Here is a 26,521-nt window from a genome sequence, read left to right on the forward strand (position 1 = left end):
TACCCTGCAGGACAGTGGTCCATCTCTCTGCTCTCAGATGAGACAAACAGATGGATGACTGGTGTTAACTACACTTCAGTCCAAATGGAGAAAAGAGCTCAAAACACAACAAGACTCTCACAGCTTTTTACCCAGAAACTCATCCAGCATGTAATAAAACTCATTTCTATCATGTCTGTCAAGCAACTCGTGATGAACTGTCCACCTGGGAGCATCAGCAGATTAATTTAACAGTCCAAACATACTGTAAATACATCTGTGATGCCCTCTTTCCTCTGTTATGCTCACTGTGTTGCAGCTGTTCTGTTCCTCTTTCTTTTTCTCCCCAGTGATAAAGGACATCTGGCTACCAGAACAACTGTAGGCAGGGATGATACAATGTGGGTAAAGCAGCAAAAAAAGCAAAACAAAACAACTACCAACAGGTGACTACAAATCCCAGAGTGAGAAATGTTATGACTCCATCCATCACAACTATTTAAGAAGGTAATACAAGTATGATTCAGTGTTGTGGATGGAAACAATGTGAGGATACATCCTTGTCAAAGAGTAATGTAATATTCAACAACATCTTTGTGAACAAAGCAGTAGAGGTGAATGTGAAATTTGCAGTGTACTTAATAACCAGGAAGTCGCTACAAACAAACTTTTTTTTATTAGGGTGCAGACATCCATTCAATATATTAGAAAACCAACATGTGAAGAAAAGCTACATGGAATTTTACTTCAAAGGGGGTATTATTCAAGACTAATATTTATACACATATAATATACATAACCATGCTCCAATGCAAGAGAGGAATTGACAATGAAAAACTATGAAAATAATATCTTTATCAATGGTAATAATTAAAACCATCAATAGCATAATAGGCTTTGACAGAACAGCAATCTTTTATAATTGTGCAATGACCTTTGACCTTCAGCTACGGTTAACTTCTCCCTCCACTGACAAGTGAGAGGACGCTGCTCTGAAATAAGTTTGTGTGTCTAGAGGACGGGGCAAAGCGTTGCACATCTTTTATTGCTTTGCAGAGAGTAAAGTGCTGTGGTCGACTGACCCGGTTCTGCGGTCATTTTTAAGAGCAAGTGTGTCTGTGGTCACAAAAATAAAAATGTACGTGGGGGAGTGCATAGGTGGAGAGGTAGGTGGGTTCAAACACTTGCATGTGGACCAAACAACCCAGCAGAGTTCTGTGGACTTCCCCCTGTCGTCAGGACGATGCTGAATGTAAAGAAAGAGCCTGAAACGTGTTCAGAGCTACTTTAAAAAAAAAAAGAAAAAACCCAAAAAAACAACTACACCAAAACCTTTACTGCTTGACAACACATTAGATTTGAGCTGTGAGTAGGGTAAATACGTGAATTTGTGATGTGAATGTGTTCACAAAAAAATAAATACTAAGTGGGAGCTTTAAGGCGAAAGCTGCCTTTTGCGCTCGTGGAATGTGCATGGAGGAAGTATGTGATGCACACATAGGAATGTGTGTGCACGTTAGTGTTCCCCTGATGCACAGTCGTAGTAGATGTTTGGTGTGTTGCACCAGCAGTGGGCTTTCTGGCTGTTGTCGAGTCTCATGTTGCTGCTGTGGGAGCCTCTGACCACAGCCACAGGCCTTCATGCTGCAGGTTCTTCCTGTGACAAACGGACTGTAAGGCACGCAAAAGCCACTCCAGCTGTTCTCAGAGAGGCATCACGATCCAAGTCAAGCTGTGGTGTTCATGTACGTAGGACATTCTGCTGCTTCTCTGCTTCTCTCCCCTCTCTCATTCTCTCTCTCTCTTTGGCACTTGGAGGAATGTGTGGAAGCAGGGAGGGAGGGAGGGAGGGAGGGAGGGATGGATGGAGGGGGGAGGGGGGTTTCCCTGCTCTTTCGTGTCTCTCTCGTCGGCTATTTGGAGAGTTTGCTGATGACACGGATCAGCGCTCCATTTTCATCTTTAAGACGCTGGTTGTCTGCTCTCAGATCAACCAGGACCTGATGGTAAAAATGATGTTTGCATTAAAACAGAATATAAAACCAGTTCCATGATTTTATTGCCTTTTCTCACGTTACTGGATTCTGAGATATTGAATGTTGGGATTATATATTATAGGCAGTTTTCACTGTAGAAAGTTTGACAATGTATTCATATCAATGCAATAAATGTTACCAACAAAGCTGTCACCATAAAATGAGCCAGGACACCTAATTCATGTTAAATACAGTTTAATCCTCGTCCTTGTGGGGTATATTTAAGTGTCAAAAGCCTAAAACGAGGAGCTAAAAAAGTCAAGTGGCAGAGAACTAGAAATAGCAGCACAGAAAACAATTTTAATTAACATTTAAAAGAGTACATTTTATTCAAAATAAATCTGTATTAATCCCATTTTTGCATTTTAGAATGTGGGCATGTTAAAAATTTAAATAAATAGTTTGACATTTTGGAAAATATGTTAATATGCTTTGTTGCTGAGAGTTAGATAGGAAGATCAATACAAATCTAATTTCTGTATAGTAATATTGAAGTGAATATGAATATCCAGGTATGTCCGACTGCTTATTTTGGAGGCCTGTTAAACAACCGGCAGAGACTGAAGTTACCTTCAGACAGAGCCAGACTAGCCGTTTCCTCTTGATTCAAGTCTTTATACTAAACTTGGCGAGGCTAGGCAGCTGCCGGCCAAGTGGTGTCAATCTTCTCATCTAACTCTCAGCAAGATATCAAATAAGCATATTTCCCAAAGTACTGAAATATTCCTTTAATGAAAAGGACTTTACCTATTCATTCTGTATTACTGGAGACGTCAGACAATTATGAGACAAAATTGCGAGAGCGCAGAGATCAGATGGATTTGAGGAGGTTGTTCGGTAGACAAACAGAAACATCCATTAATGTGAAATACAACCAAATGAATGACATGTTACAGAAAACATTTACCACACCCGCTGAAAAAAGGTTGAGAGAGGGTGTAGTGTATTAAACATCTTTACACTGTAACTCCACAACACTGCTGCCTGCACAAGCTAAAGCCAAGCTAATCAAGCAGAAGCATGCAAAGTGTCTGCGGCCATGATAAGACTCTACTCCTCACCTTTAGCTCTTCCTCCAGCTCTGCCATTCGCCGCTCCAGCATCCTCCGGTCCTGACGCCAGGGAAACGTGAGTGTGGGGATAGCGGGGGGCACAAAGGAGGTGATGTAGAGAGGAAGAAGGACCAAAGAAGGCGAGTGAAAACAGGTGAGAAAGTGGTTCAAGTGGGGAGAAGAGAGGAGAGAGCGTCAAAAGATAGCAGGGTGGCAGTCGTGAACAGTCAAAGCAACAACAATATAAAAGGTGCACTCAGTAAAGTCCAGATCTCCCCCAGTAATGTCTGCAAAGACCACTGCTGTGCTGTGGGATTGAATGACTACAGCCCACAATTGGCTACTCCCCAGTCTAGACGCCAATGGCCTGCCAGGCGTCATAAAACACACTTCATTCAAACTCAAAAGCAAGCGGCAAAGACTGAACAACTGCCCACGTAGCAGCAGCTGAGGTACAGCAGTGTGTGGACTGGTAGTTATGTCAGAGGTTAGCCAAACACACCGCACAAAACAATAAAAGTAAGACAAATAACAATCAGTAATGTACGCAACCAATAGTTTGCAAAGAGTTGTAAAACACACTTCATTCAAACTCAAAAACAAGCGGCGATGTATGCAAGCAAATGGCTCGAAATCGTTGTATAATACACTACACAACATCCTGCCAGAAAACAAAATAAACTCACCAAGCTGCCTGCTCGCTTAGCAGCGGCTGACTGTGGTCATGTACTCAGCAGTATGTGCACTGGTAGTTCCATTAGCTGTTAGCAGTTAGCCAAACAAACCGTCAAACAATAAAAGTGAGCCAGAGAACAGCTGAGATGCATGCAGCAATCGGTGAGTACTGGTAGTTCCGTGAGCTGTTAGCCATCACACCCCAAACTGTTATACCCCTCCACTGTGGGCGCAGAGTAGCAGATGGGGGGATGTCGGATATGCACTCAGCTGTGTTATCACTTGTTCCCCCTACTGTCCGGTGGCTGGTTAATAGTAGCGAGTGAGGAGTCAGCAGGCAGTCAATGGCAGTATGAAACAGGCAATACAAGAGGTCCGTGAGCATGCAGACATAACTGGCAACCCAAAATATTATGTTGTTTTTTAGTGGGGAAAGTGAGATTAGCCGTGGACAGACACAGAGGTGCACACTTATTCACACGTGACCAATGCACACACACACACACACACGTGACCAAACTCATGATCCTCCTGGTGGGGATAACATAAGGTAACACCATCAGTAGGGATGCATTACCTTTCTCTCCAGGTCCAGCAAGGCTGAACAGTCACTGAAGCGCTCCTGTCTCTGTTGGATACAACAAATCAATAATATGAACATCATCACCACAACATTCGACTTACATGATCACTAGAATAGCCTGTGTGCAAAATGACGTTGTGAATATCAAAGTTCAACCTGCAGCATTTGATAAGGATGTCCCTTTGCTAGTTCATTTTTCCAACTAAAGCAAGACAACCTCTGTGTCCACATTGACAGGATCTTGGTTGAGGGTAAAACATATTGTAGATGTAACATTAGCACACATAGTCATGAAGTTTCCCATGTCAGTTACACAGCATTATTTATGTTCACTAACATTAGCTGACTTTAGCCACCATCAGCTTGCGGTCATACCAGACCAAGTAAGGCTATATAGGCAGAACCCCTGACTGCATAGATGACAGCAAAGCTGCATTTCATTGCTAATGCATTCAACTTTTTATTTGTGAGAGGATGACAGAATAAAGAAAAAAAAAATAGATGTCACACTATACAGTGAAAGATCCAAATCTTGAGCCAAACTAGAATTACCGCCTAACGGATCATTCCTCTACAGTACATATGAAGTGAATATGAATATCCAGGTATGACTGATTGCTCCCTATTATTTTGGTGGTATGCTAAACAATTTTGCCAGGTGGCAACCAGCAGAGACTCTAGTCAAGAGACTGAATTTCACTTTAGACAGAGTCAGACTAGCTGTCCCCTTTAATTCAAGTCTTTTCCTAAACTAAGCTGAGCTAAACAGCTGCTAGAATGCTCACAGTTCTGTGCCTCTGCCAACTAGTAAAGTTGCAGTTTACATCCACGTCTGTCTGAAATTTCATCACATATCATTTTATCCTATTGGACAATTGTGTGAAATAATAAGCATATGAATTCTTCAGTCGTCAAAATTCTTCAGTACTGGCAACAAATGTGTTTTGTGAGGTCAATTTTGACGACCAAAATTAAATCAGTTCTTTCTTCTTCATCTGAGTTATTTGAGTAGACAGCATGACAAGTGATAACCAACTAAACTGAAAACAGGAACTGGAATTCGTAGAAAAAGAGATGTCTATACTGGTCTTTAACAATACTGTTATGTAAACTGTTGATAACTTTAAGATGCTTTTGTCTTTGCATGCAGATGATTACGATAACAGTTTGTGTTGGATTACTCCTGTAGCAGTTATGCTTAAGGTAAGGATAAGTCTCCAGGAAAAGAATGCAAGTCAATGTAATGTCCGCAAAAGTCATGAAAACACAACTGTGTGTGTGTGTGTGTGTGTGTGTGTGTGTGTGTGTGTGTGTGTGTGTGTGTGTGTGTGTGTGTGTGTGGTCACCTGTGTGGCCTTTTCCAAATCCAACCTGGTCTGACTGATAATCCTCTGGGTGTCCTGCAGTTGAGACTGGAGCTGACTATTTTCTCTGGAGACATCCTCAAACAACTGAAACACAAACAAACAGTAAAGCAGTAAATAAGAGGGACAAACTAGAAAAACACATTTTCTGATTTCTGAATTTCTCAATATCAGTTCTGTTTGCTGACCTTCTTAAAATCCTTGCTGTCAGAGCCCCCTCCCTGAGTGCAGTCGTTAAAGGACCTGAGTAGATGAGCAGAGATCAGAGACAGCTATCAGTGTGACTGACAGAATGAAGATAGAATGCAAATCAAACAGGCCAAAGGCTGAATTCATACCTGGAACTCAAGTGTTGGTCTCTCTGTAAACAAAGAAGAAAAGCAAACAAGTTACATCCAGTATCTTAGGTTACAGACTAATGAAATCAGAAATAAAAGTACACAAGACACACAGACACACACCTGTGGATCCAGCCCACTGCCTGAGAACTCTTCCTCTCCACTGGGATCATTGTCATCGCTCTGCAGAAGACACAAACAACACAATGTGTTCTTATAAAATACTGACGTCAAGCTACAACATTACTGGTTTTGTTTTGTTATTCCCACATCAATCTTTCAGATAAAACAGTGTTTTGTGGTGTTTACCTCCCCGGTCCTCTGGGCCTTCCTTCTGGCCCGAGCTTGTCTCCTCTCCCTGCGTTCCCTCGCCCATCGCTCTGTCTCGCTCTCCCCTGTGCTGGCCTCAACATCTGGAAGGAAGCCAGACAGCAGTCGTTTAAGAGCAAATCAAGTGTTTCAACAACACCCACGTTGTCAAGCTCTACGTTACGTCAGAAGAGGAAAGTGGTGGTGTGTACCTCTCCTGTCAGACGTCTGAGGGCGGGGGGTGCCAGCAGGCTGTGTGAGGCCCAGCAAGTCAGACTTCTGCAGACTGGCAATACGAGACCTCCAGCTCACTTCCTGTAAACACAGTATCCCCTGCTATGTGATGTCACGTTACATTATATAAGAGTAGCCAACACAGGCTTATAACTCTGATATATGGCTCTCACCCCCTCCTCTCCCTTCTTCGCTTTTGCCTCCTTCTCTTTCTCCTTCTCCTCCTCCTCCTCCTTCTTTTCTCTCCCTTTGTTGTCCGTCTTCATTGTCTTCTCTGCCTCCTGAAGATCTGTTAGCGTCACCCCCTTGATGTAAAAAAAGAGAGAGAACACGTCTTATGTACCCGACTGACAAATACAAGTACCTCTGTGAACATCTGAGCGTAGGATGTTTGTACCTGAGTGGAGCGGCGGGACTGCCGTGCATGTCTGGAGCGAGCTTTCCTCTGTGCCTCGGCCTCCTCGTCCCGCACTGGCGTCAGATATGATCTACACAAGTCACGCACTTTTAGATCCAACGCAGCATCACAATTTACAAACATGAGCCCTTTGACACACACAGACACAGAGAGAGAGAGAGAGAGAGAGAGAGAGAGAGAGGGAGGGAGACGAGAGAGAGAGAGAGGGAGGGAGAGAGAGACTTGACTCACTTGCGCCTCTGCTTGGCCTCCTGCTCTCCTGTGGTCGTGCTCCGAGAGTTGGAGGAGGTGGTGAGAGCAGAATGATCCTTCTTTTCCGTCTGTTCCTGAGAAAGTCTTATGGAGAGAGGTTAGAGGTGACTAACAGATCTTTCAGACAAGTGAGGAAAACATTTAGAGGAAAATTGATGTAAAAAATGAACTACCTCTGGGACGAGACACTATTAAGGCGGCTGAGTCCACCATAGCTTGTTCCTGTGCTCGCTGAGGTCACGGTGGGGTCATCCAGTCTCTTTCCATAAGATGAGCTAAAAAAACAAGGCAAAGCCCATTGCAAACAGAGACATCTTTCACAGCCACACACACAAATTAGTTTTCACTGCTGGGGGAATGTTATAATATGTGACACAGCAAAAACAAAAATCACACACAAACAGGAGAGCAAACAAATACAAGGCAGGCGGTGAGCAGCATGACTGACCTGTGAAGCAAAGAGGGGGTGGAACTAGTGAGATCATTCCCTGATTGACTATGAAGGCGCCGGGTGTAAGAGGAGCTACGACTTAGCCAACTGAGAGAGAGAGAGACAGGGTGACAAGGGCACTTATGCAGTGACTCAGAAAAACAGATTGTGGTTTCACAAGTGCAGAAGCGTTGGAAAACACCGGCCCACCTGTTGGAGTTGTCGGGACTGCTGTCTGGAATACTGAAGAGTCTCCGCGTTGGGATGGGCGGTACCCGAGCAAGCCTCGGCTCCTGAGGACAAAGGGTGAGATCGGTTCATCAGGTTTTGTTTTTTATGTGACTCAGCGAATGGAAGCTATAAAAGAAGCCTTTATTTGGAGTCATTAATCAAACAATAACTGGTTTCATGGATGAATAAATCCTTGAATCATGGGAGTGCCTGTGGTGAGTACCTTGGTGTCGGCCTCAGAGCTGAGCCGGGGGCTGGAGGCAGAGCGGGTCATGCCCAGCACAGACTCTGGAGGTCTGCTGGGGTCCTGGCTGGTGGTGTCAGACAGCCCAGCTGAGCCCAGAGTCGACGAGCTGCCTGCCTTCCTCAGAGACGTTCTCCAGGAGCCCGGGGCCTCGGGGGCTGGGGGCTTGCCTGGGTCCTGCTACAGAGCCAGCACAAAGTCATCATCTCTATTGTTCTGTATTGTTGTCATGCAGCTAAAGCTAGTATATCTCTAAATATTACCTTTTTCACTTGGCTGGCAGCAGTACTCGTTGGCATGGAGGTAGGAAGCAGGCTGGTGGTGTTGCGTTTGTTGTTCAAGTTGTTAATGATCTCTCTGTTTTTTGCTTTCTCTGCAAGGATCAGCAAGATAAATCAGTAGCGGAATCATACAAAAATCAGTCATAAAACCCACCTGAATAAACATGTCAGTTCCTATATACAACTCATCTCTTACATATTATTAGTAATCACAACCCAAACTCCCTTCCAAATACAGGCAAGAGCAGCTTCTCTCACCCGACTCTGCGTCGCTCTCCGATTCGCTCTCCTCCTCCGAGCTGGAGCTGCTGGAGGCCTTCCCCTGGCTCTGAGGCTGGCTCTGTCCCGTCTGACCTTCCTCCTCCTCGTCCTCGGCCGGGCTGCTCTGCAGGGCCGGAGGTGGGTGCTTCTCCCGCTCATGGAGGCAGATCTTCTCCTTACTGCTCATACGAGAGATAGAAGTCCTGCAGGGGCGGGGCCAAGGTGGGGTGGAACAACAGGTGGCATGCAGGGAGCTGATCAGTGAGGGCAATCATTCCACGTGCAGCCAATTAGAGCAAGCATGCGCTGATCAACACATCAGTGGGTGAAACAGTGGGTCACTCTCTGTGATGCCATGTGTAGCACTGCTGTCTTATCACTAGAACACCATTTAGCTACGATCTTTCCTCAATATTTGCAAACTTTGCAGCATCCACACACACACACAGGTGTGTCACGACTAGGGCTGCTCCCTCTCAGTCGTATAGTCGGCTAATTAGCCGTTTGGTTGGCTACGTTTTCCTTAATCATTTTTCAATTCTTTTTTCATGCTGAATGACTTATTTTCAAGAAACTTATGAGCACATCTGGTGCACTAATTAGTGTATTATTTTGGCTTTCAGTAAGCAAGAAATTTACATTTATTGTGCTAAAAGTTCTAAACTTCTGCCAATTTAAAATTAGGTTTTAAATGGCAGTGAACATTGTATATAAGTATCTTCGTTTAATTTGCTAGATTAGCCAAAACAACAAATTACTGTCTTGTAATTTAAATCTTAAAAATGTTTTGATTCTTTGTGACGGCAGAGATGCATTAGTCAGAGTTGATTACTGTTTTCTGTTATCTCATTTTTTTATTTCCTCAACACAAACAGTAAGATATAGTATTCAGTATGAAACTGGGACACATTATGTCACTGTGTGCTACATCTATCCAGTGTAATGTCAGTGGATAGATGCAACAAGGTTCAAAGGAATGCTGGGACTGCTAACATCATAACTGCATGCAAACTACTGGTACTGGGATTACTGGGATTCAGCTGAAGGAACAGCGTAGCGTGTGCCCACATACACACACACACACAAACACATGCCCACACACCAACACACTGGCACTGACCTGCGTGTACGAACTGGTACCATGGAGATCGGCGGGCTGGTCTCAATAACAGGAGTCTGTTTCTCTTTCTCGCTGCGTAACTGAAGAGAAATATAAACACACATAAACACAGAGAACATTCGCCGCTGTAAAACAATCAATCATATCAGGTTTATCTAACTTAGTGAGATAGTTGTGAAGGCGCACTCACTGCGTTCTGCTTCTTCTGCAGCTCCTCCAGAGTGTCCACGAGGTTCTCATCTGCAACATCTAGAGGTGTTTGGCCCTACAAGGACATCCACAGTGCATCATTAGTCATGCCGCAAATAAAGGCTTTAATTTACGTAACAGCTGGAACGGAGCAAAGGTTGTTGGTCTCGCGCTCACCACATTGTTGACGGCGCCCATATCACACATGTTGTCAGCCAGCAGGGAGCACACCTCCTCTTGCCCCCAGTGAGCTCCTGCATGCAGAGGGGTCCACCCGTCGATGTCCCTGCTGTCCACGTCCACCCCACACTGTAACAGCACCCTGAAGAGGGGAGGAAGGAGGGAGGGGAAATCAAACAAGAGGGGGAGAAGATGAGGAACATCAAGTAGGAGATGGCTTTGAGTAAAAGCCCTTTTACTTGGTGAGATACCAAATTAAGACAAAAGCTAACAAGCGCTCCTGTGTGTAAACGGATTCTCACTTAAGGACTTCGATGTAGCCTTTGGCAGCAGCGACGTGCAGAGCGGTTGCCTTTGTGTTTGGGTGAGGTGTGAGGGTGCCACCTCCCGCCAGCACCGCCATGGCGTCCTGGAGCATGACCCTCTCCTCCTCCTTTCGGGCCTTGTCCACATCGATTGCTGTAATGCACATGTGAAACAGTGGCGATTAAAAAAATGCAGACACACACACACAAAACAGATTTTATACCTTTGAAAACTGAAAAATCACTCGTAGGTTTACTGATAACACATAGTGTAAGCTACAGGCAAAATACTAACTATACAATTTCATATTCATTTATTTTAGGTTTGTCATCTGTGATTTCCAATGTGTGTAGTTGACAGTGATAAAGATAAAGCCTGGACCCTCAGTACACTTATGTGGTACACAGTGACTCTGTCCTCATTTTCTTTGCCTATTTTTGTCTTCCCTGAGCAAGATGTGTGCTTTAAATGTGACCATTTGTAAAAACAGGACAAAAATGCAAAAGCAGGCTTTGGGCACTTATGGATATGATTTTAGAGGTTTTTTTTAGCTTAACTGATGCCAAAGCTGTTGAGAACAACTCATTCAAACCACATGGCGTATACGGTAAAGTACCTAAGAGCACCTTCATGTAGACGCAGTGTAAAAGCCTCTATTCATCAGTAAAACGACTAACTTCTCTGAAAGTTCTCAGTAAATTTGGCATCATTATTTACCATGATGAAAAATTTGCTTCAACAATGAAGAGACTGAATTACTGGCATACTGGCAACACTACAACATACTTTTGTGAGATATTTCTGACAGAATGGCATGTAGTCGTTGAAAGTCAGAATATCCCCCAAAAATCCAGATGCAGCATTCAGCTTGTTGGAGTGGAAGTGTTTATGTTGGTACGGAGCGATTCCTCACCTTGTTTTTTGATTTCCCCTTTGAGAAGTCTCTCCATGGCGTCTTCTGTGGCCACGTCCAGAGGAAGCTCACCTTCACTGTTCACCCCTCCGACATGAGCGCCGTGTTCTATCAGGTATCTTTAAATAATATAAAAAGGGTGTAAAAGTAAAAACACAGCCAGCATACAGTGTGGAGTTGAGAATGAAACATAACTATAAATAAAATGATACATTTTCTATTTTTTAGAGCATTGTTTATACAATGTCCTGCAATATTATACATATTATTCACAACCATAGCATTTTAACACTGACTCAACTTCGGTGTAGGCCTTATACCTTGGGGGTGTGTGTGTGTGTGTGTGTGTGTGTGTGTGTGTATATATATATATATATATATATATATATATATATATATATATATATATATATATATACATACACATATATATATATACACATGTGTGTGTATATATATATATATCTATATATATAGCATTTCTCTGGCCACCCTTCCATAAAGCCCACCACAGTGTTGGGTACAAATGGCTTAAAGTGGTCCTTTGGAAAGATTCTCCAATCTCTGCTGTGGCGCTTTCCGGCTCCTTCAGGGTGATCATCTGTCTCTTTGATGCTTCTCTCATTAATACCCTCCTTGCCTGGTCCGTGAGTGGTGGTGGGCAGTTCTGTTTCAGCAGGTTTGTTGTGGTGGCATATTGTTTTTCATTTTAAAATAATGGATTTAGTGGCGCTCCGTGGTATGTTCATCTTTTGGATATTTTTTTTTTATTACCTAACCCTGATCGACTCCAGAACTTTGATCTGTTTGAAGAAAACCTTGGTCTTCATGGTGCTGCTTTCTTGTTGGTGCCCCTGGCTCTGGGGTCTTTAAGGACAGGTCTATATATACTGAGATCATGTTACAGATTGGTTACAACAGGGCTGAATAGGGGAGGAATACATATGCACAGTCCACTTTTATTTATTTTTTAATTGTTTAAAACAAGTTGTTTATTTTCACATCTCCAATTTGATTATTTTGTTCAGGTCCACTTCCTTAAATTCAAGGTTGTAATGCAAAACAAAATAGGAAAACACCAAGGGGGGGGGATACTTTTGCGAGGCAGTGTATGTTAAATGGCGGTGATGTGTCACACTCACTTAGCAATCTGGATGAAGCCGCAGGAAGCTGCAGCGTGCAGAGGAGTCCAGCCCTCGTTGTCCCCTCTGTTGACATCACTCCCGCTCTCCACCAGAAACTGCACCATCTCAGCATTTTCATCAATGCAGGCCTGCCAGAGGACACACAACCACATGATGGACCGCTATCAAGTGTTTATTCTTGGTCGTTTATTACGAGAATCCCCACTACGCACATTAAAAAGAAAAACAGAAACCAGACAGCACAAGTTCGTCAGAGCTTGGACCCACTTCATTTTGGTTTGTTGTGAAAGTCAAAACTACACACTTTCAAAATCTATTAAATTTATCAAAAGCACTCGGGCTGAAACAATGACTACTGTATACTTGTAATGACTTTCTGTTAAGTGGGCTGCTAAAATCCCTCAAGTACTTCCCAAAACAGTCATTTTTGCAGCTTGAGTGAAACAGTTAATCTATTTAGCTGCTTTTCCTGAAGCAAAGTCGAGCTGAGATCCCATCGTGACAGAACACAAGTCCCGAGATGAATCCCATGAGAAGCTCATGGTATTATGTTATGATATATTGCTTTAATTTCAGCTCATACTTATGAGAAAAAAAAAAAAAAACCTCAAAAGGGTAGGATCTGCGTATACTCCCTTTTCAAGTGAACTGTTTTTTTATACTGCAAAAAAGCTCTGGTTATTAAATCAGTCTTTAAAAAAAAGTCATATAACTTGCCAGTGGGGTAAGACTATTTTGGCCTTTTAAAATACAAACATGTTTCTAGAATTTCCTGGAATTAAGAGTTAAAACCAAAACAAGATAGAATGAGCAGATGTCTGCACTAGTATTAAAGTAGGTTGATTTGTTCTAAGAGAATATTGCAATAACTTACTAACAGTGGTAGTTTTTTCACTTCTTAAAATGGATAACAGTTATATTCTTTAATTATTGATAACATTACTTTTGCAGTGTACATTAGATACTAACAGATAAAGATCAGCCTAAATTGAAAGAATGTTGAGCCTCCAGAACATATAAGAAATAAACTGCAGCAAAAATATAACCCAAGGTAATGTACTTATATTCATTATTTTTTAGACAGTAAAAACCTAAAGATATTTGATAGAAATTATATTTAAAAAAAAGGCCAGTAGTGCACAGAGCTTCTGGCCCTGGAGTCATGCTGCTAACATGGCTAAAAATACTACTAAAACAGAATAAAATCATCCTGAATTTAGTGTTAATAACCAAAATATGAGTGACTCTAAGAATAATCTTATATAGTGTGAAAATAAAAAAAGGGGCAGACACAAACCTTACTATTATTTTTACTGGTGAAACAAATCGATGATGTATTCATATTTTTTCACTGAGATACTACTAAAACAAGGACCATGTTTCTATGTCAGATTTTATCACTAACAGCTGTTTTCAGAACAAGACTGCAATTTCTAGTGAGACAGCGTTTCAAGACATGGATCATCATCAGTTTACTCTGCAGGACGTCGCACAGCAGTAAGTGTCTGTAATCACACAGGACTTGCTTAAGCCACCTAAGAGGCTTTGCTTTAGGGCCAAATCAACTAATCACAAAGCTGCAACAAGTCTCCACCCACCTTCATAATATAAGATAATTAGTCAGGCAGTTAGTTGAAAAAATAAAATAAAAACGTGGTTGTTTTAAGGGCCTAAGATGAGGCTTGTAAGACAAAGCAGAGCTAGAACCTTGCAGGTCAAAAGCAGCAGAGGGGGAACCCTCTGAACGAGTGGGTGCTCCGAGCTGAATGAATGAACAGAGGGCACTTCTCGCACCCGCTGCATTGCGGTGGTGCACACACAGCCTCCCAGCAGACTCCTTCGCTGGGTCATCAAGTGACTCATTGTGGCAATCGCCTTTGACAACAGCAGTTTGTGCTGTATCAGGAATGTTTTCCATTTCTCCAGCCGAAATCCCTAAAGCCCCCACCATGGGGAATTGGCAAGGGGAAGGAGAAAGTAAGGCAGGGAGAAGAGGAGGAGGAGGAGGAGGAGGGCAAAGAATAGAAAAAAAGCATAGTGAAGAAGACAGAAAGGCTTTGGATGGAGAGGATGGAAAGTTTGGAGAGTGTGGGCCTATATTTAATTCTGGTTGCCGGGCAACCAACGAGCAACAGGGGAGAAAGGGATGGAGGGCCGGAGAGGGACCACACTGTGTGAATCAACCAAAGGAGGGCACGTTCCCCACAGCATCCAGGGGGAACGTGCCCACTTAGTCATCTGGACCAGTTATGGGAAAGTACCTTCATCAAATACACACGATTGGCTTTGGGGAAAGCACCAATCATCTTCAAGCATGATGTCACCGCAAGCACACACAGCCGGACCACAACTCCGCTCCAGTTAAAAGCACAACATCTTTTCTGTTTTTTTTTATGTTGACATGCTTGCTTGGATATCAAAGTTAGAGCCATGTTACTGCGAGTTCAACGGAGAGACAAGCAGTGTGCTCTTGACACGCGGCGTCATTAAAGCAGAGGAAACACTGCAGCAGGGCCTGTGTGACAGTGATGATGTCCAGCCTGCTCCTCCTGCTATGACTGGAGTCACAGAGGGAGGACCTTCAGAGACTCTGCTGAGGACTCTAGGACCTTAAGAGACTCTGCTGAGGACCTTCAGAGACTCTGACCTTCTCTAGAGACTCTACTGAGGACCTTCAGAGACTCTGCTGAGGACCTTCAGAGACTCTACTGAGGACCTTCAGAGACTCTGCTGAGGAGAAGAAGAACAGAACATGTGGCACAAGCACCACCACTGAAGGTTAAATAGTTTTATTGGTGTTATGTAATTAGTGGTAATCAACATGCTTCTGGTTTGCTTATTCCTTCAGTAAAAAGACTAAATACCTGTTGATCAGATTATGAAGATGACCCAGTTATTCATCTATCTACACTGACTGCTATATATAAAAACAACAACCAGCCTGTGACTCACTCAGCAGTGCAGATAAACAGGCTGATAAACTAACACACAGACATGGAGGCTGCTGACATCTAGCAAACCTACCGAGGAGCTGATACAGTGATTCAAGAAGTTCTACCTGATAAAGAAGTTCTACCTGATAAAGAAGTTCCACCTGAGCCTTCCTCTGAGCACTTACTGTATTCATATTTGTTTACTGCACTTATTATATTCGTATTAGTTTGTAGCTCTTATTATATTCGTATTAGTCTGTTGCACTTCTTGTTTTCGTAGTAATCTGCCTCTGCACTATACTTTTGCTCTGGTTTCTGCTTTAAGATGCTTGTTTAAGAAAGGAGATGCACTGATGACTTCTGGTGACTAGTAGTTCTCTTGAATACCTATGTTGAACACACTTCCTGTAAGTCGCTTTGGATAAAAGCGTCTGCTACATGACTGTAATGTAATGTAATGTAAAGTAATGTGTGTAATGTATATTAATGTGATGAGTTCCGTTTACGTCAACTAACGTCAACTGCCAACGTCTCTAAACGGCCGTTAGGAGTTAACGCTCCTCGGTCACTACCCGTTAACCTGTTAACCTGGTTACCTGGTGGAGTTAACGCCTCTACTAACCTGGTTACCGTGGTTACCGTGGTTACCTGGTTACCTGGTGGAGTTAACGGCTCTACTAACCTGGTTACCGTGGTTACCTGGTTACCTGGTGGAGTCTGTACTCACCTGGTGCAGCGCCGTCAGCCCGTCCACGTTGTGGTGGTTGATGTCTGCTCCCTGCCGCAGCAGCACCGTCACCTCGTCCCGGTCTCCGGCGGAGCAGGCGGCCATGAACACGGCTCCTTGTGCGAACCGGACCTTCGCCCGGCGCGTCCCGGACCCGGCTCCCCGCGTCTGCGACCCGGTCTGATCCGTCTCTGAGCCCAGCCATCGCTGGAGCTGGTCCTGCCGTCTCTGTTTGGCAGCTTCGGACCGGGAATGGTCAGTGGCCGCCATCTTCCCTGGTCTGTCCCGGACAGATCTCATGAGGAGACGAGGAGACGCGGCGGAGCAGCACTGCGCCCCCTGGTGGAGACGAGACGCTACTGCTGCTGCTGAGCCAGCACTGCGCCCCCTGGTGGAGACGAGACGCTACTGCTGCTGCTGAGCCAGCACTGCGCCCCCTGGTGGAGACGAGACGCTACTGCTGCTGCTGAGCCAGCACTGCGCCCCCTGGTGGAGACGAGACGCTACTGCTGCTGCTGAGCCAGCACTGCGCCCCCTGGTGGAGACGAGACGCTACTGCTGCTGCTGAGCCAGCACTGCGCCCCCTGGTGGAGACGAGACGCTACTGCTGCTGCTGAGCCAGCACTGCGCCCCTGGTGGAGACACTGCTGCCCCAGCACTGGTGGTGGAGACGAGACGCTACTGCTGCTAAGGAGCCCGCACTGCGCCCCCTGGTGGAGACGAGACGCTACTGCTGCTGCTGAGCCAGCACTGCGCCCCCTGGTGGAGACGAGACGCTATTAAAATCATTAACATTGTCTTGTCTGTTTATTACCACAATCTAAATAAAATACTTTGAGAAAACGCATTACATGTGTCAATTTCTTCAACAAAAAAACCCCCATTTAAGTGCAGTAAAATAACCCCAATAAAAGATAAAAGATAAAATAATCCTATCCAGAGAGGATAGTGAAGAACAAGAGACAAAAACAAGATAATTGTAAAATAAAGTATTATAAATAAGCAATAAAACAGTAAATAATCCACTATAACTGAAATATTATATATACAGACAGAAAACTATTATAACTATAATTGCACAGTGTGATAGAAGTGTATTTAATTTAGCTTATGCTATTTCAGGACACACATTCTAAATAACTTGTGTTTTTAACAACTTTAACATTTTTAATTGTTTTGAAGGTTTTTTTTTTTGTTAAGTGCTTCAAAACCTTTGAGGACAAATAAAGTGATTGATTGATTACACTCTTTAAAAAATGCACTGACTAATCTGCATGAAAACACACACACACACACACAGACACACACACACACACACACACACAAAAAGACACACACAAAAGGGGGTAAATTACTTGCTATAATTTATGATCATGTGCAAATGCTCTATAAACACCAATTCATTATCAATAAATGGGTGAGAATCAGAATAAAGCGTACTTTGAACCACCAAAAATGATTGACAAATAAAGAACATTCAATTATTATTATTATTATTATTATTATTATTATTATTATTATTATTATGTTTTACAATAAATCACAAATTCCATTCACTCCAACTTAAAACTTAGTATAACTACACACAATACTATAAGAGCAAATCTGAGTTCACTTTTCCGACGTTACTTGGAGGTATTTTAACGCCACATGGACGTGTTGAACGTAAACATCAGTGTAACAGAGAAATACTTACATTCAGGATTCCCTGAGTTTATCACAGTCACCCAAACAGACCGCTGATGCGCCTCTATTACCTACAGTACGGTATGTCTGACTCTAGTTAAGCCTTTTTATTATACTGACAACATATGTAACCATCTCAATTATTTAGATTTATTAATCTAATATAATAGATATCATATTTAACATAACCCAACTTTTAAGAGTGGAGAGTCAGAGAAATGATGTTATATTGCTGTACTACTTTTAATGTTATACTAAAATACTACATCTTACCTTATACAATCTTATATCCTATACTATGTTATACTGTACTATAGGCTACTGTAACATATTGTGTTAACATGTTGCACTGTTTCATTACATTATACTGGATATGTCTATTATAATTCCATATTAATAATGACAAACACAAAGTATCATTACTTACTGCATGCTATTGATCAAACCTCTGTCACTTTAACCTTTTTATGGACGTCTTTAATTGCTCTTGAATTTCTCTGTTTATCTGTACTTGGTTCTGTCTTTGCTGCAACAACCAAATTGCCCCCAGTGGACATCAATAAAGGCTTGTCTATCTTATTTTATAATTTTTTCCAATATCTTCCCAATATTACTATTATCTACTATAATCAAACCAAAATTGCCAGTTATTATTACGGTTGTGGCTTTTATCGTCGCAGCTTCTCAATTTTCAAAGGAGGGCTTTTTGTATAAAATAATATAAAATGTAACTAATGTAATGGCAAAACGAACCAGGAACTAATTTCATATATACGTCATTTTTTACATTCCACAGTTGTCATGTTTTCAGTTACACATTAGTCCTGTGCTTTATACTCACAAGTTAGGGGTCAACTGTGATTATTTGTCATTTGTCTGGGAACATCTGCATCTGGAAGCCTCCCAAGAAGTTCTCAAGCCCTTGATTCACTGTTTGGTTACTGATGTGTACTGTTCCCTGCTCTGTGCGCACTTTTCACCATGAGTCACAGCGTTTTCTGGGTAATGAGAGGATCATTGTTGTTCAACTGAGTATTCACAGCAATCCAACACAACCCTCATGACCTGCAGTCAATGTTAAACAATCTCAGTTTATTCAAAGATAACATAAATGTTATTCCCTTCAACATTTTGACAATGTGCTAGATTCACCTAACAATTATTTAATTGAAGTTCAAAGCACAACAGTTAGAATTTATTGTACTACACAGTATAACATGTAGGTTATTATCTAGTTAACTCAAAGTACAATTCAGATTAAATTCTTTGATATTGAAATTGAAATAGAATCTTTTTTTAATTTACTGTTAGCATTAAATGTAATTTTTGGATTTTTAAGCAGAAATTCAATACTGTGTAGATTTTAAATGAAATCTAAATTCACACGTGAGTAAATCAAGATGATAAAAACACTGTTCTATGATTGGGTGAACAGAGCAGAGCTGTTTTTGTATTTTTCATATAAATACCTGTAAATTTACAATACATTGACATTCATACAAACCAAGTATCATAAAGCCAACATTTTTTCAGAATACTGCATTGACACTTGCATCAATAAATGGAGTTACTACCTGTAACAAACAGATTGGTACATCCAATGGTCAAAAGTGACTCAGAGCTCATAACGGGATGCAGGAGGAACACTGTACTTGACTACAAGTCCGACTACATTCCACAAAAACATTAACATTCACCTATTTTAAAAATGCTACTTCAGGTACGAAACGTCCAGGAATTTGTACATGTTTGAGCACATTTGCTGAGTTTAAATGTCCATCTGTAGACCTACAGCACAGTGTCTATGGGCTTGCCTGTTTATAATGCAGTTAAAGACTTATTTCAGTGTCATGCATAAGTCAAAAATATTTAACACAATAATTGTAAATATGGTAAATTATTAACATTTCCAACAACTATACAAAAGGGCTCTTTGATTACAAATGTCTTCCTGGCATCTAAAAAAAAAAATTAAATTACAGGGTTTAAACAAATGTTAAAATCTGAATCTGAACCTCTCAGAAACCTGTCAGGGTTCTCCAGAGTCGACCGCAGGTGGAATATCAACCACAACCATTGTGAGGCCTTCAGGGGACAAGCTGGAGGGAGGACTCTTGTCTGGTGACATTAGTCCAGTTTTGAAGGAGCCTTGCAGGTCCATGTTGATGCACAGCATCCCCGACAGCAGCTGCTTCTTGTACTGGTCCAGACGCATGAAGACATCCAGAACTGAAGAACTGCTTTCATTAACCCAGTTGGGAAACAGGCTGGTGGAGCTGATGGCGGATGGGAGGGACTGGTAGTGGTGAAGCTCCAGCTGCCAGTAAAACCTACAGCAAGACATGTTAAAGGAGTCAGCCGGTAGTATTTAACTTATTGTAATAAGAGCGGCTATAATCAATATTTTTATAACTATTTATCTAAAGACAACAAGACGATGTCAAAGGGGTTGAACATAGAGATGAAACTACACAAAATAATTCCCTTATTCTGCAGCTCCCCTCAACTTCACAGAGCTTTAAGGAGAGTTTCAGCTCATTGTTTGTCCAGCCCCAAACTTCACCGCTTTGATTTACTCTCAGTGATCTTTTCAGACGCAGCAGGCAGCTGTTTTCATTACATTACCTGCTCAGCAGCAACGATGGTGAAGCTAGTCGAGCATTTAGCAGCTAAAGAGATATTTCTGCCAGGAGTTGGTAGAGACCAAAAAACGGCTAAACATTGATTGAATTTTGGACCCACATCCATCAGGCTGACACAAACACGACTCCTACTGAATGGAAATGTTGGTCTGTAACTGCTGGATGTGTAATTAGCAACTGTTCTACAGTTCGACAACTTGTTTTTGTGGCCCCCACAAGTGGCCAACCACGTTCACATTCTGTAGATAGCAGCTAGATCACATCAATCATGGATCGTATAGACCTGACATTTAATGTATTCTGGCATGATTAGATGTTTAGAATTGCCTTTAAAAAAAAGAAGTAACTGCAGTGTTTGTAAACATATAACATTCAAATCATATGTTTGTGTAACTGCACTGTGACTTACTTGGCAGAAACATTCCGGGAAATGTTTTTGGAGGCCTGGCAAACAACATGCTGTAGGACTTTTAACAGCTGATCTCGAATCCATCCAACATCTTCTTGCACATCTGGCAGCCACTCCAGAAGTCTACACATGAGATATGTCACTGTTAGTTGATTGGCACATAAGGCCCCTCCGGTAGCCATTAAGACATTAAAATATGTCTTTAAAGCCACAATAATATCTGCCCCATAATAAAAATTCTACTCAAAATAGCGCAATCACTTTTTCTGCACACAACTACACATTTTAGGACCCAATTACACATATAACAGTAGTCCTGTACTGTAGTACTATTCTGAGTGCACCTCAAAATAAGGAGCAGATGGGACCGGTTGTAATTAAGTCCTACAGCACCTGAGAGTCATGGACACCGCCGACTCCAGAGGCAGCGTGTAGGGGAGCATCATGGCTGAGGCCATTCTGACAGGAAGCAGGTTGCTTAGCGACTGCATCAGGCTCCTCCTCTCCATGCAGGCCTCAACTAGAGCTGCAGAGGGAGGCAAAGATGACCACGATAGTGACCTCAAACTATTCATTGAATCAACCTGCTTCATTCAGCTCTATTCATGAGCTAAACACCCACATCAAAATTAAAAATGTCAGCACAATTAATCTTTTTTGTGTGATAGCAATGTTCAATTACCAACTAGTTACTCTGCATTACCTCGAAGGACAATACCTAAAATTAGAACGGACCATAATCCAGTTTATAGTGCTCTGATTTCTACCATCCAGGCAGCCACTGGCTCTGTTACATTGTAATACAGTGCAACTTTTCAACTCATTTGCACGTTATAGGCATTTCTTTGCAATAAAACACAACACATAAAAAGTGAATATGATGTTAAACTATGATGGATTACTTTACCAATCCCTGCCTATAAAGTGGAATAAAATACCTTTCAAGACTTTTAACACGATTTGAATGTAGTCATTGATGATGCAGCTTAGCTGTCTTTGTACCATGTATCTCAAAAAATGAAATGACTATCCGTTGTTTATGGGTCGATGGAAGTCTCTTACTTCTAAAGATAAATACCCATTAAAACCCATTGGATTATCTTTCACAAAGCTAAGGCAGGGCAGTTTTTCTTCGCCCATGAAAAGTTGAGTCTTCTAGATATGAAACCACAACTATTCCTTCTATAATTGTTACCTTGGTGCAGAATCGGTGGAAGGTGTTGGATGATATGCTCCTCTATTAATGAACTGCGACGAACCATGACTGCTCCCTCTTCCAGTTTTGGATTTTCCTCGTCTTCATCACTTGCATTTTCCTCCTCCTCCTCCTCCTCCTCCTCATCACAGTCTTCATTTTCTTCACCATTACCCAGCAGCGCCAGCTCTCTGCGAGGTCCGTTGAAATAAAGCAATCCTGCAAACAGAACCAAAATGTGAAAGTCGTATTTTTTTGTTATCCGTGATCAATGGTGGGTTAATTTCTTAGTTAGTTAAATGATTCAACTCATTTATAATAATCTAGTTATAATGATAATAATGTTGATAATGTACTTACAACTTACCAAAAACATAAAAAAATTAAATAAACAAAAAAGTAACTATAAGGAGTTAGAAGTCTAATCACAAGCAAAAGCAGTCTGTTGATTTGTTGAAGATCACATTCTGATAGCATATCAAAATGATACTGTGCCTACATACTAGTATGTTCTGGCCAGAGGAAAAAAATAATTTTGGCTTGTTATTACCAAACCAATTCTTTTAAGCAGAGCAGAACATGATTTTGAGATGGTTAAAAAAAAACTTACCATTCCTCTTTAAAAAGTGCAGAGCATCTTTATATCCCTGTTTACACATGGTCTTCATAACCTGCACTCAAAAACAAACACATACAAGAGAGGTCCAATGAGTTCACTGCAGTTCAATGAATCTGCAGGTGTGTGTTTGTGTGTGCATCTGGAGGGTTGTAATCATGTGACCTACCATTGGGTCCGGAGGGAAAAGTGCCCTGGAGACTCTGTAGAGGTTGGTGAGAGTGAACTGGATGCTTGTGTTGGTGAATCGCAGCTCGTGTATGTTGGCGGAGGTGTCTCGGGGGCAGATGTCGCTCTCTCCGGAGAACGGGGACACAGTGATGGTATTTTTCAGCTCATACTGAGGCAGGTTGTCTGAGATTCCTCCGTCGACGTATCGCTGAATAATAAAAGAGAAATATTAGCATCAGAACAAACAGGACCAGATCACGGATTAGCTGTAAATATCCATATATCCATATCCATATTTGGATACAGAGCAATCATCACATGCGATATGATGATAGTGACATCATATCCTGCGTATGGGTTAAAGATAGCTTTTATTGAAGCTGCGGAACTTTTAAACTAAGAGGAGGGAGGCATGAGGTGTGTGTCAACAGATAACATCATGTGACATCATGTTTCTGAATTTGAGCCACCACGAGTCTGAGAGGACAGAACAACATGAATGCCCGAGCCAACAGTCACTTCTGGCTCTGCCACTCTCACATTCTGGCCCTACACACACACACACACACACACACACACACACACACACACACACACACACACACACACACACACACACACACACACACACACACACACACACACACACAAGCTCTTAAAACCCATCCCAAAGGCCACAGAGGGAGGGTGGTATTACTCAATCATGTTGCCTCGACGACCTTTGCGCTAGAAATGCCCTCCTCTTTAGTTCTGGGATCTGAGGACTTTCATAATCATTGCTTCCACACACGTGCCATTTCCAAACAAACACATTCTTGGAAAAGGGAGGAGTTACAGATGAAGAAAGTGCCAAATATAAAAACAACAAAATACAATGAGAGGAAATAAATGACATGCAGCATGGCAGAGCGGTCAGTAAACCTCTCCAACAGCAATACCGAACATGCAGTCCTTAATTTAAAATCCATTCAAGTCATTAAGCTAATTTATTTTCATTAGACCAAATATAGGATATGGACAACATAAGGACACTGAACACATACTGAAAGATTTGAATCTACTCACCACTCCTTGCAGTGTGGGAGGAATGAAGCCACAATACACTGGGATGTAGGCGCTGCAGACACACGCCTAGTTGACAAAAGAGATGATATAAGAAACTTGTTGAAGCCGGAATTACAGTTCGGTCATATACTGATATTATATTATTATTATATTAATGTATTACAGCGTACGACTATAAATGTCATGATATAACTTAACGTTGCTGTCTTTCTCTGATTTAAAGTACTATTACATTTGCTCATTCAATCTGTCACTGCTTATCATTAGGGCTGCAACTAACAATTGTTAGTATTATTAATCTGCACATATCATTTTTGAATAATTGATTAACTGTTTTGTCTATAAATTGTCAGAAAATAGTGAAACATGTTGTAAATTTCCAAAGCCAAAGGTAGCTTCTTAAAATGTTTTGTCTGACCAACAGTCAAACACTCAAATATGTTCAGTTTACAATTATGTAAATCGAGAAAAACAGCAAAATCTCACATTTGAGAAGCTGAAATCAGAGTGTTAAGTTAATTGATCAATTGAATTGACTAATCATGTCAGCTTTAAAATCATAAATCATATCCATATTTCTTATGATATTTCTTAAAAATCTGCTTCCATGTAAATGGCTTCTAAAATCACACATGGGCATCACCAATATACTGTCACATTATTGGTAATGACATAATGAAACCCACAGTACCCTGACATCAGATTTCCTTAATGTCAATCAACTCTAGTGCAAAATATTGAGACCAATATACTCAAACTAAATTCCCACCTGCACCAGCTCCTCCTTGCTGTTGAAGTGTGACACCAAGACATTTTCTCCATCCGTCACTCGGGTAAGAGATTCCTAACCGCTCGTTGGCAATAAGGTGGCAGTCAGGTGGCAGAGTACGCCGCAGCATGTGACGCACAATCTTCACCAGGTTAAATGAAGGATGCATGGGTCCGAGGAACCGCTTCCTCGCCTCTTTGGCAACATCGATGATGCTTGCACCAGCCTCCCCTGTGGAGACATTGTTGATGTAGATAATTACATAAAGAGAAGATAATACTTTGTTTTATCCTATAGGAAGTTTTGGGATGAATAACGTTCTTCATGAAGCTGCCGTTATAAAAAAATCAGGAATTGCAGCTTCAGTTGTTTGCAGAAGCAATAATTACAGAATAGATTGCAGTTATTCTGTTACAGAACAATCAGGATGATATTATGTTTCCCTTAAACCTTTCCCCCACTGGTAATGCAATCTGAAAGAATGTGTCTCTATGAGAAGAAGATGGTTATCACTTTGAAGAGCACCACTTAATTCTAATTGGTTGAGTTGGTATATTCAATTTGACATGATCAGGATGCCATGTTTGTTCTACCAATGGTGAAAAGTAGATAAGTTTTTAAGTTCTTTAAGTATTACCATATTGTGGTAATTTATTATTTTACTCTGCTACAAATCAGAAGGAAATATATTTATTATTCTACCTGCTTTTATCTGACAGCTGCAAGTACCAGTTACTTTGCAGAAAGAAAAAAACATTGTTAAAGATGAATCCATTGCTGTAGTAGCTGTAGTATCTTTAAAAACAATACTTTATGAAGTTAAGACTTTTACATTTAACAGTGCATCATGAATACCTGACATATTTTTTTAAAAGCTACATTTGTACTTGTAATTCAGCAGTTTAGACTATATTTACCACACAAGGAAGTCACATTGAGATTAAAACATATTTTACACAAGGAACGTATTATTTTGAGTTTACCACCATTGCTGTCTTTTTATTTATTTATTTATTTATTTTAGCATCCTTTCCACCTCCTGGAAGAGTGTGAACACCCATAAGATACCTACCAAGACACACCCCAGTGACCAGCGCAGTGGCGGTGAGAGCTCCAGCTGATGCCCCATATACGTGCCTGGCGTTCTGCACCAGGAAAGGAGCCTCTTCCAGCAGACAGCTGGCCACACCGACGTGGTAGATCCCGAGGAAGCCACAGCCTGCAAACGAGATGTTCCACGGCGAGTCTAAGGGAAACATACCGGTGGCCGGTGAAGTAGGGCTAAGGTCACAGGTTAAACAACGTGCATGCTTTCCTTAGGATCACTTTGTCTGCTATCTGTTTTAAGCTTTCTAGATAAAGTTAGAAGTTAAAAATTCCTTATGTAGCAGCTCAAATCTAATGTGACAAAAAAAAGCAGCCCTGCGACAGTTAAATATCTAGTAAAGTTGTGCGTTAAACCAGGGGGAGTTTATATGATTTCTCTCTGTTGCTGTACTTTGAAGGAGGGATCTGAGTAAACCATCTTGTCCAATCAGAATTGACACCGCAAAGCAAAGGTGACCAATCACAACAGAAGAGCTGATGAAGTGGACCAATCACAATCCACACTGCTGTTACACCGTGAAGTCAATGAGGGAGCAATCAGTTCTCAGTCAGCTGTCAAATATTTGTCCCCAGTTAGAACAACGTGCTTTGTGTTGACCTTTATAGGTTGTTCTGCCTTGCTGTGTTCATATGTTTTTGTCTATTTATATTAAATAGGCTA

At 41.7% G+C, this 26,521-nt stretch overlaps 2 protein-coding genes across 5 annotated transcripts; both read right to left on the bottom strand.

Annotated features, from left to right (window-relative positions):
• Positions 1 to 656: 656 nt before the first annotated feature.
• On the bottom strand, positions 657 to 16,801 carry zmp:0000001167 (protein phosphatase 1 regulatory subunit 12A). 4 transcript variants are annotated; one of them, XM_054619755.1, is made up of 25 exons: positions 16,201 to 16,801; positions 12,538 to 12,668; positions 11,396 to 11,514; positions 10,479 to 10,635; positions 10,174 to 10,318; positions 9,998 to 10,072; positions 9,808 to 9,887; positions 8,685 to 8,866; positions 8,409 to 8,518; positions 8,125 to 8,325; positions 7,881 to 7,963; positions 7,689 to 7,778; positions 7,414 to 7,515; positions 7,220 to 7,324; positions 6,968 to 7,058; positions 6,744 to 6,875; positions 6,549 to 6,651; positions 6,337 to 6,440; positions 6,151 to 6,210; positions 6,028 to 6,050; positions 5,878 to 5,932; positions 5,672 to 5,776; positions 4,320 to 4,370; positions 3,077 to 3,127; positions 657 to 1,979 (listed from the first exon to the last, which is right to left on the bottom strand). In XM_054619755.1, the coding sequence occupies exons 1-25, from the start codon at positions 16,498 to 16,500 to the stop codon at positions 1,893 to 1,895; spliced, it is 2,742 nt and encodes a 913-aa protein (XP_054475730.1). In that variant the 5' UTR covers positions 16,501 to 16,801; the 3' UTR covers positions 657 to 1,892. The 4 variants fall into 4 exon arrangements, with proteins under 4 accessions (XP_054475730.1, XP_054475729.1, XP_054475733.1 ...); XM_054619754.1 differs by having other exon boundaries at positions 8,685 to 8,890; XM_054619758.1 differs by lacking the exon at positions 7,689 to 7,778 and having other exon boundaries at positions 8,685 to 8,890.
• A 2,156-nt stretch (positions 16,802 to 18,957) lies between these two features.
• pnpla2 (patatin-like phospholipase domain containing 2) lies at positions 18,958 to 26,206 on the bottom strand. The gene is given in 10 exon segments (XM_054619734.1): positions 18,958 to 20,216; positions 20,938 to 21,060; positions 21,331 to 21,463; positions 22,133 to 22,351; positions 22,743 to 22,803; positions 22,918 to 23,127; positions 23,985 to 24,050; positions 24,754 to 24,829; positions 24,831 to 24,984; positions 25,826 to 26,206. Coding segments are annotated over 10 exon segments (1,530 nt in total). The 5' UTR covers positions 26,013 to 26,206; the 3' UTR covers positions 18,958 to 19,915.
• Between the last annotated feature and the right edge of the window lie 315 nt (positions 26,207 to 26,521).

This window comes from Anoplopoma fimbria, chromosome 19 (genome assembly GCF_027596085.1).
Source record: "Anoplopoma fimbria isolate UVic2021 breed Golden Eagle Sablefish chromosome 19, Afim_UVic_2022, whole genome shotgun sequence".
Taxonomy (NCBI): Eukaryota; Metazoa; Chordata; class Actinopteri; order Perciformes; family Anoplopomatidae; genus Anoplopoma; species Anoplopoma fimbria.

Excerpts from the sequence above, each read along its gene's own strand:
- zmp:0000001167 (XM_054619754.1), bottom strand. The coding sequence starts at position 16,500 with ATGAGATCTGTCCGGGACAGACCAGGGAAGATGGCGGCCACTGACCAT. Across the intron at positions 10,073-10,173 it reads TGGGCGCCGTCAACAATGTG|GGCCAAACACCTCTAGATGT; the intron begins GTGAGCGCGAGA and ends ATGTCCTTGTAG. Across the intron at positions 6,051-6,150 it reads GCAGTGGGCTGGATCCACAG|AGAGACCAACACTTGAGTTC; the intron begins GTGTGTGTCTGT and ends CTTTGTTTACAG.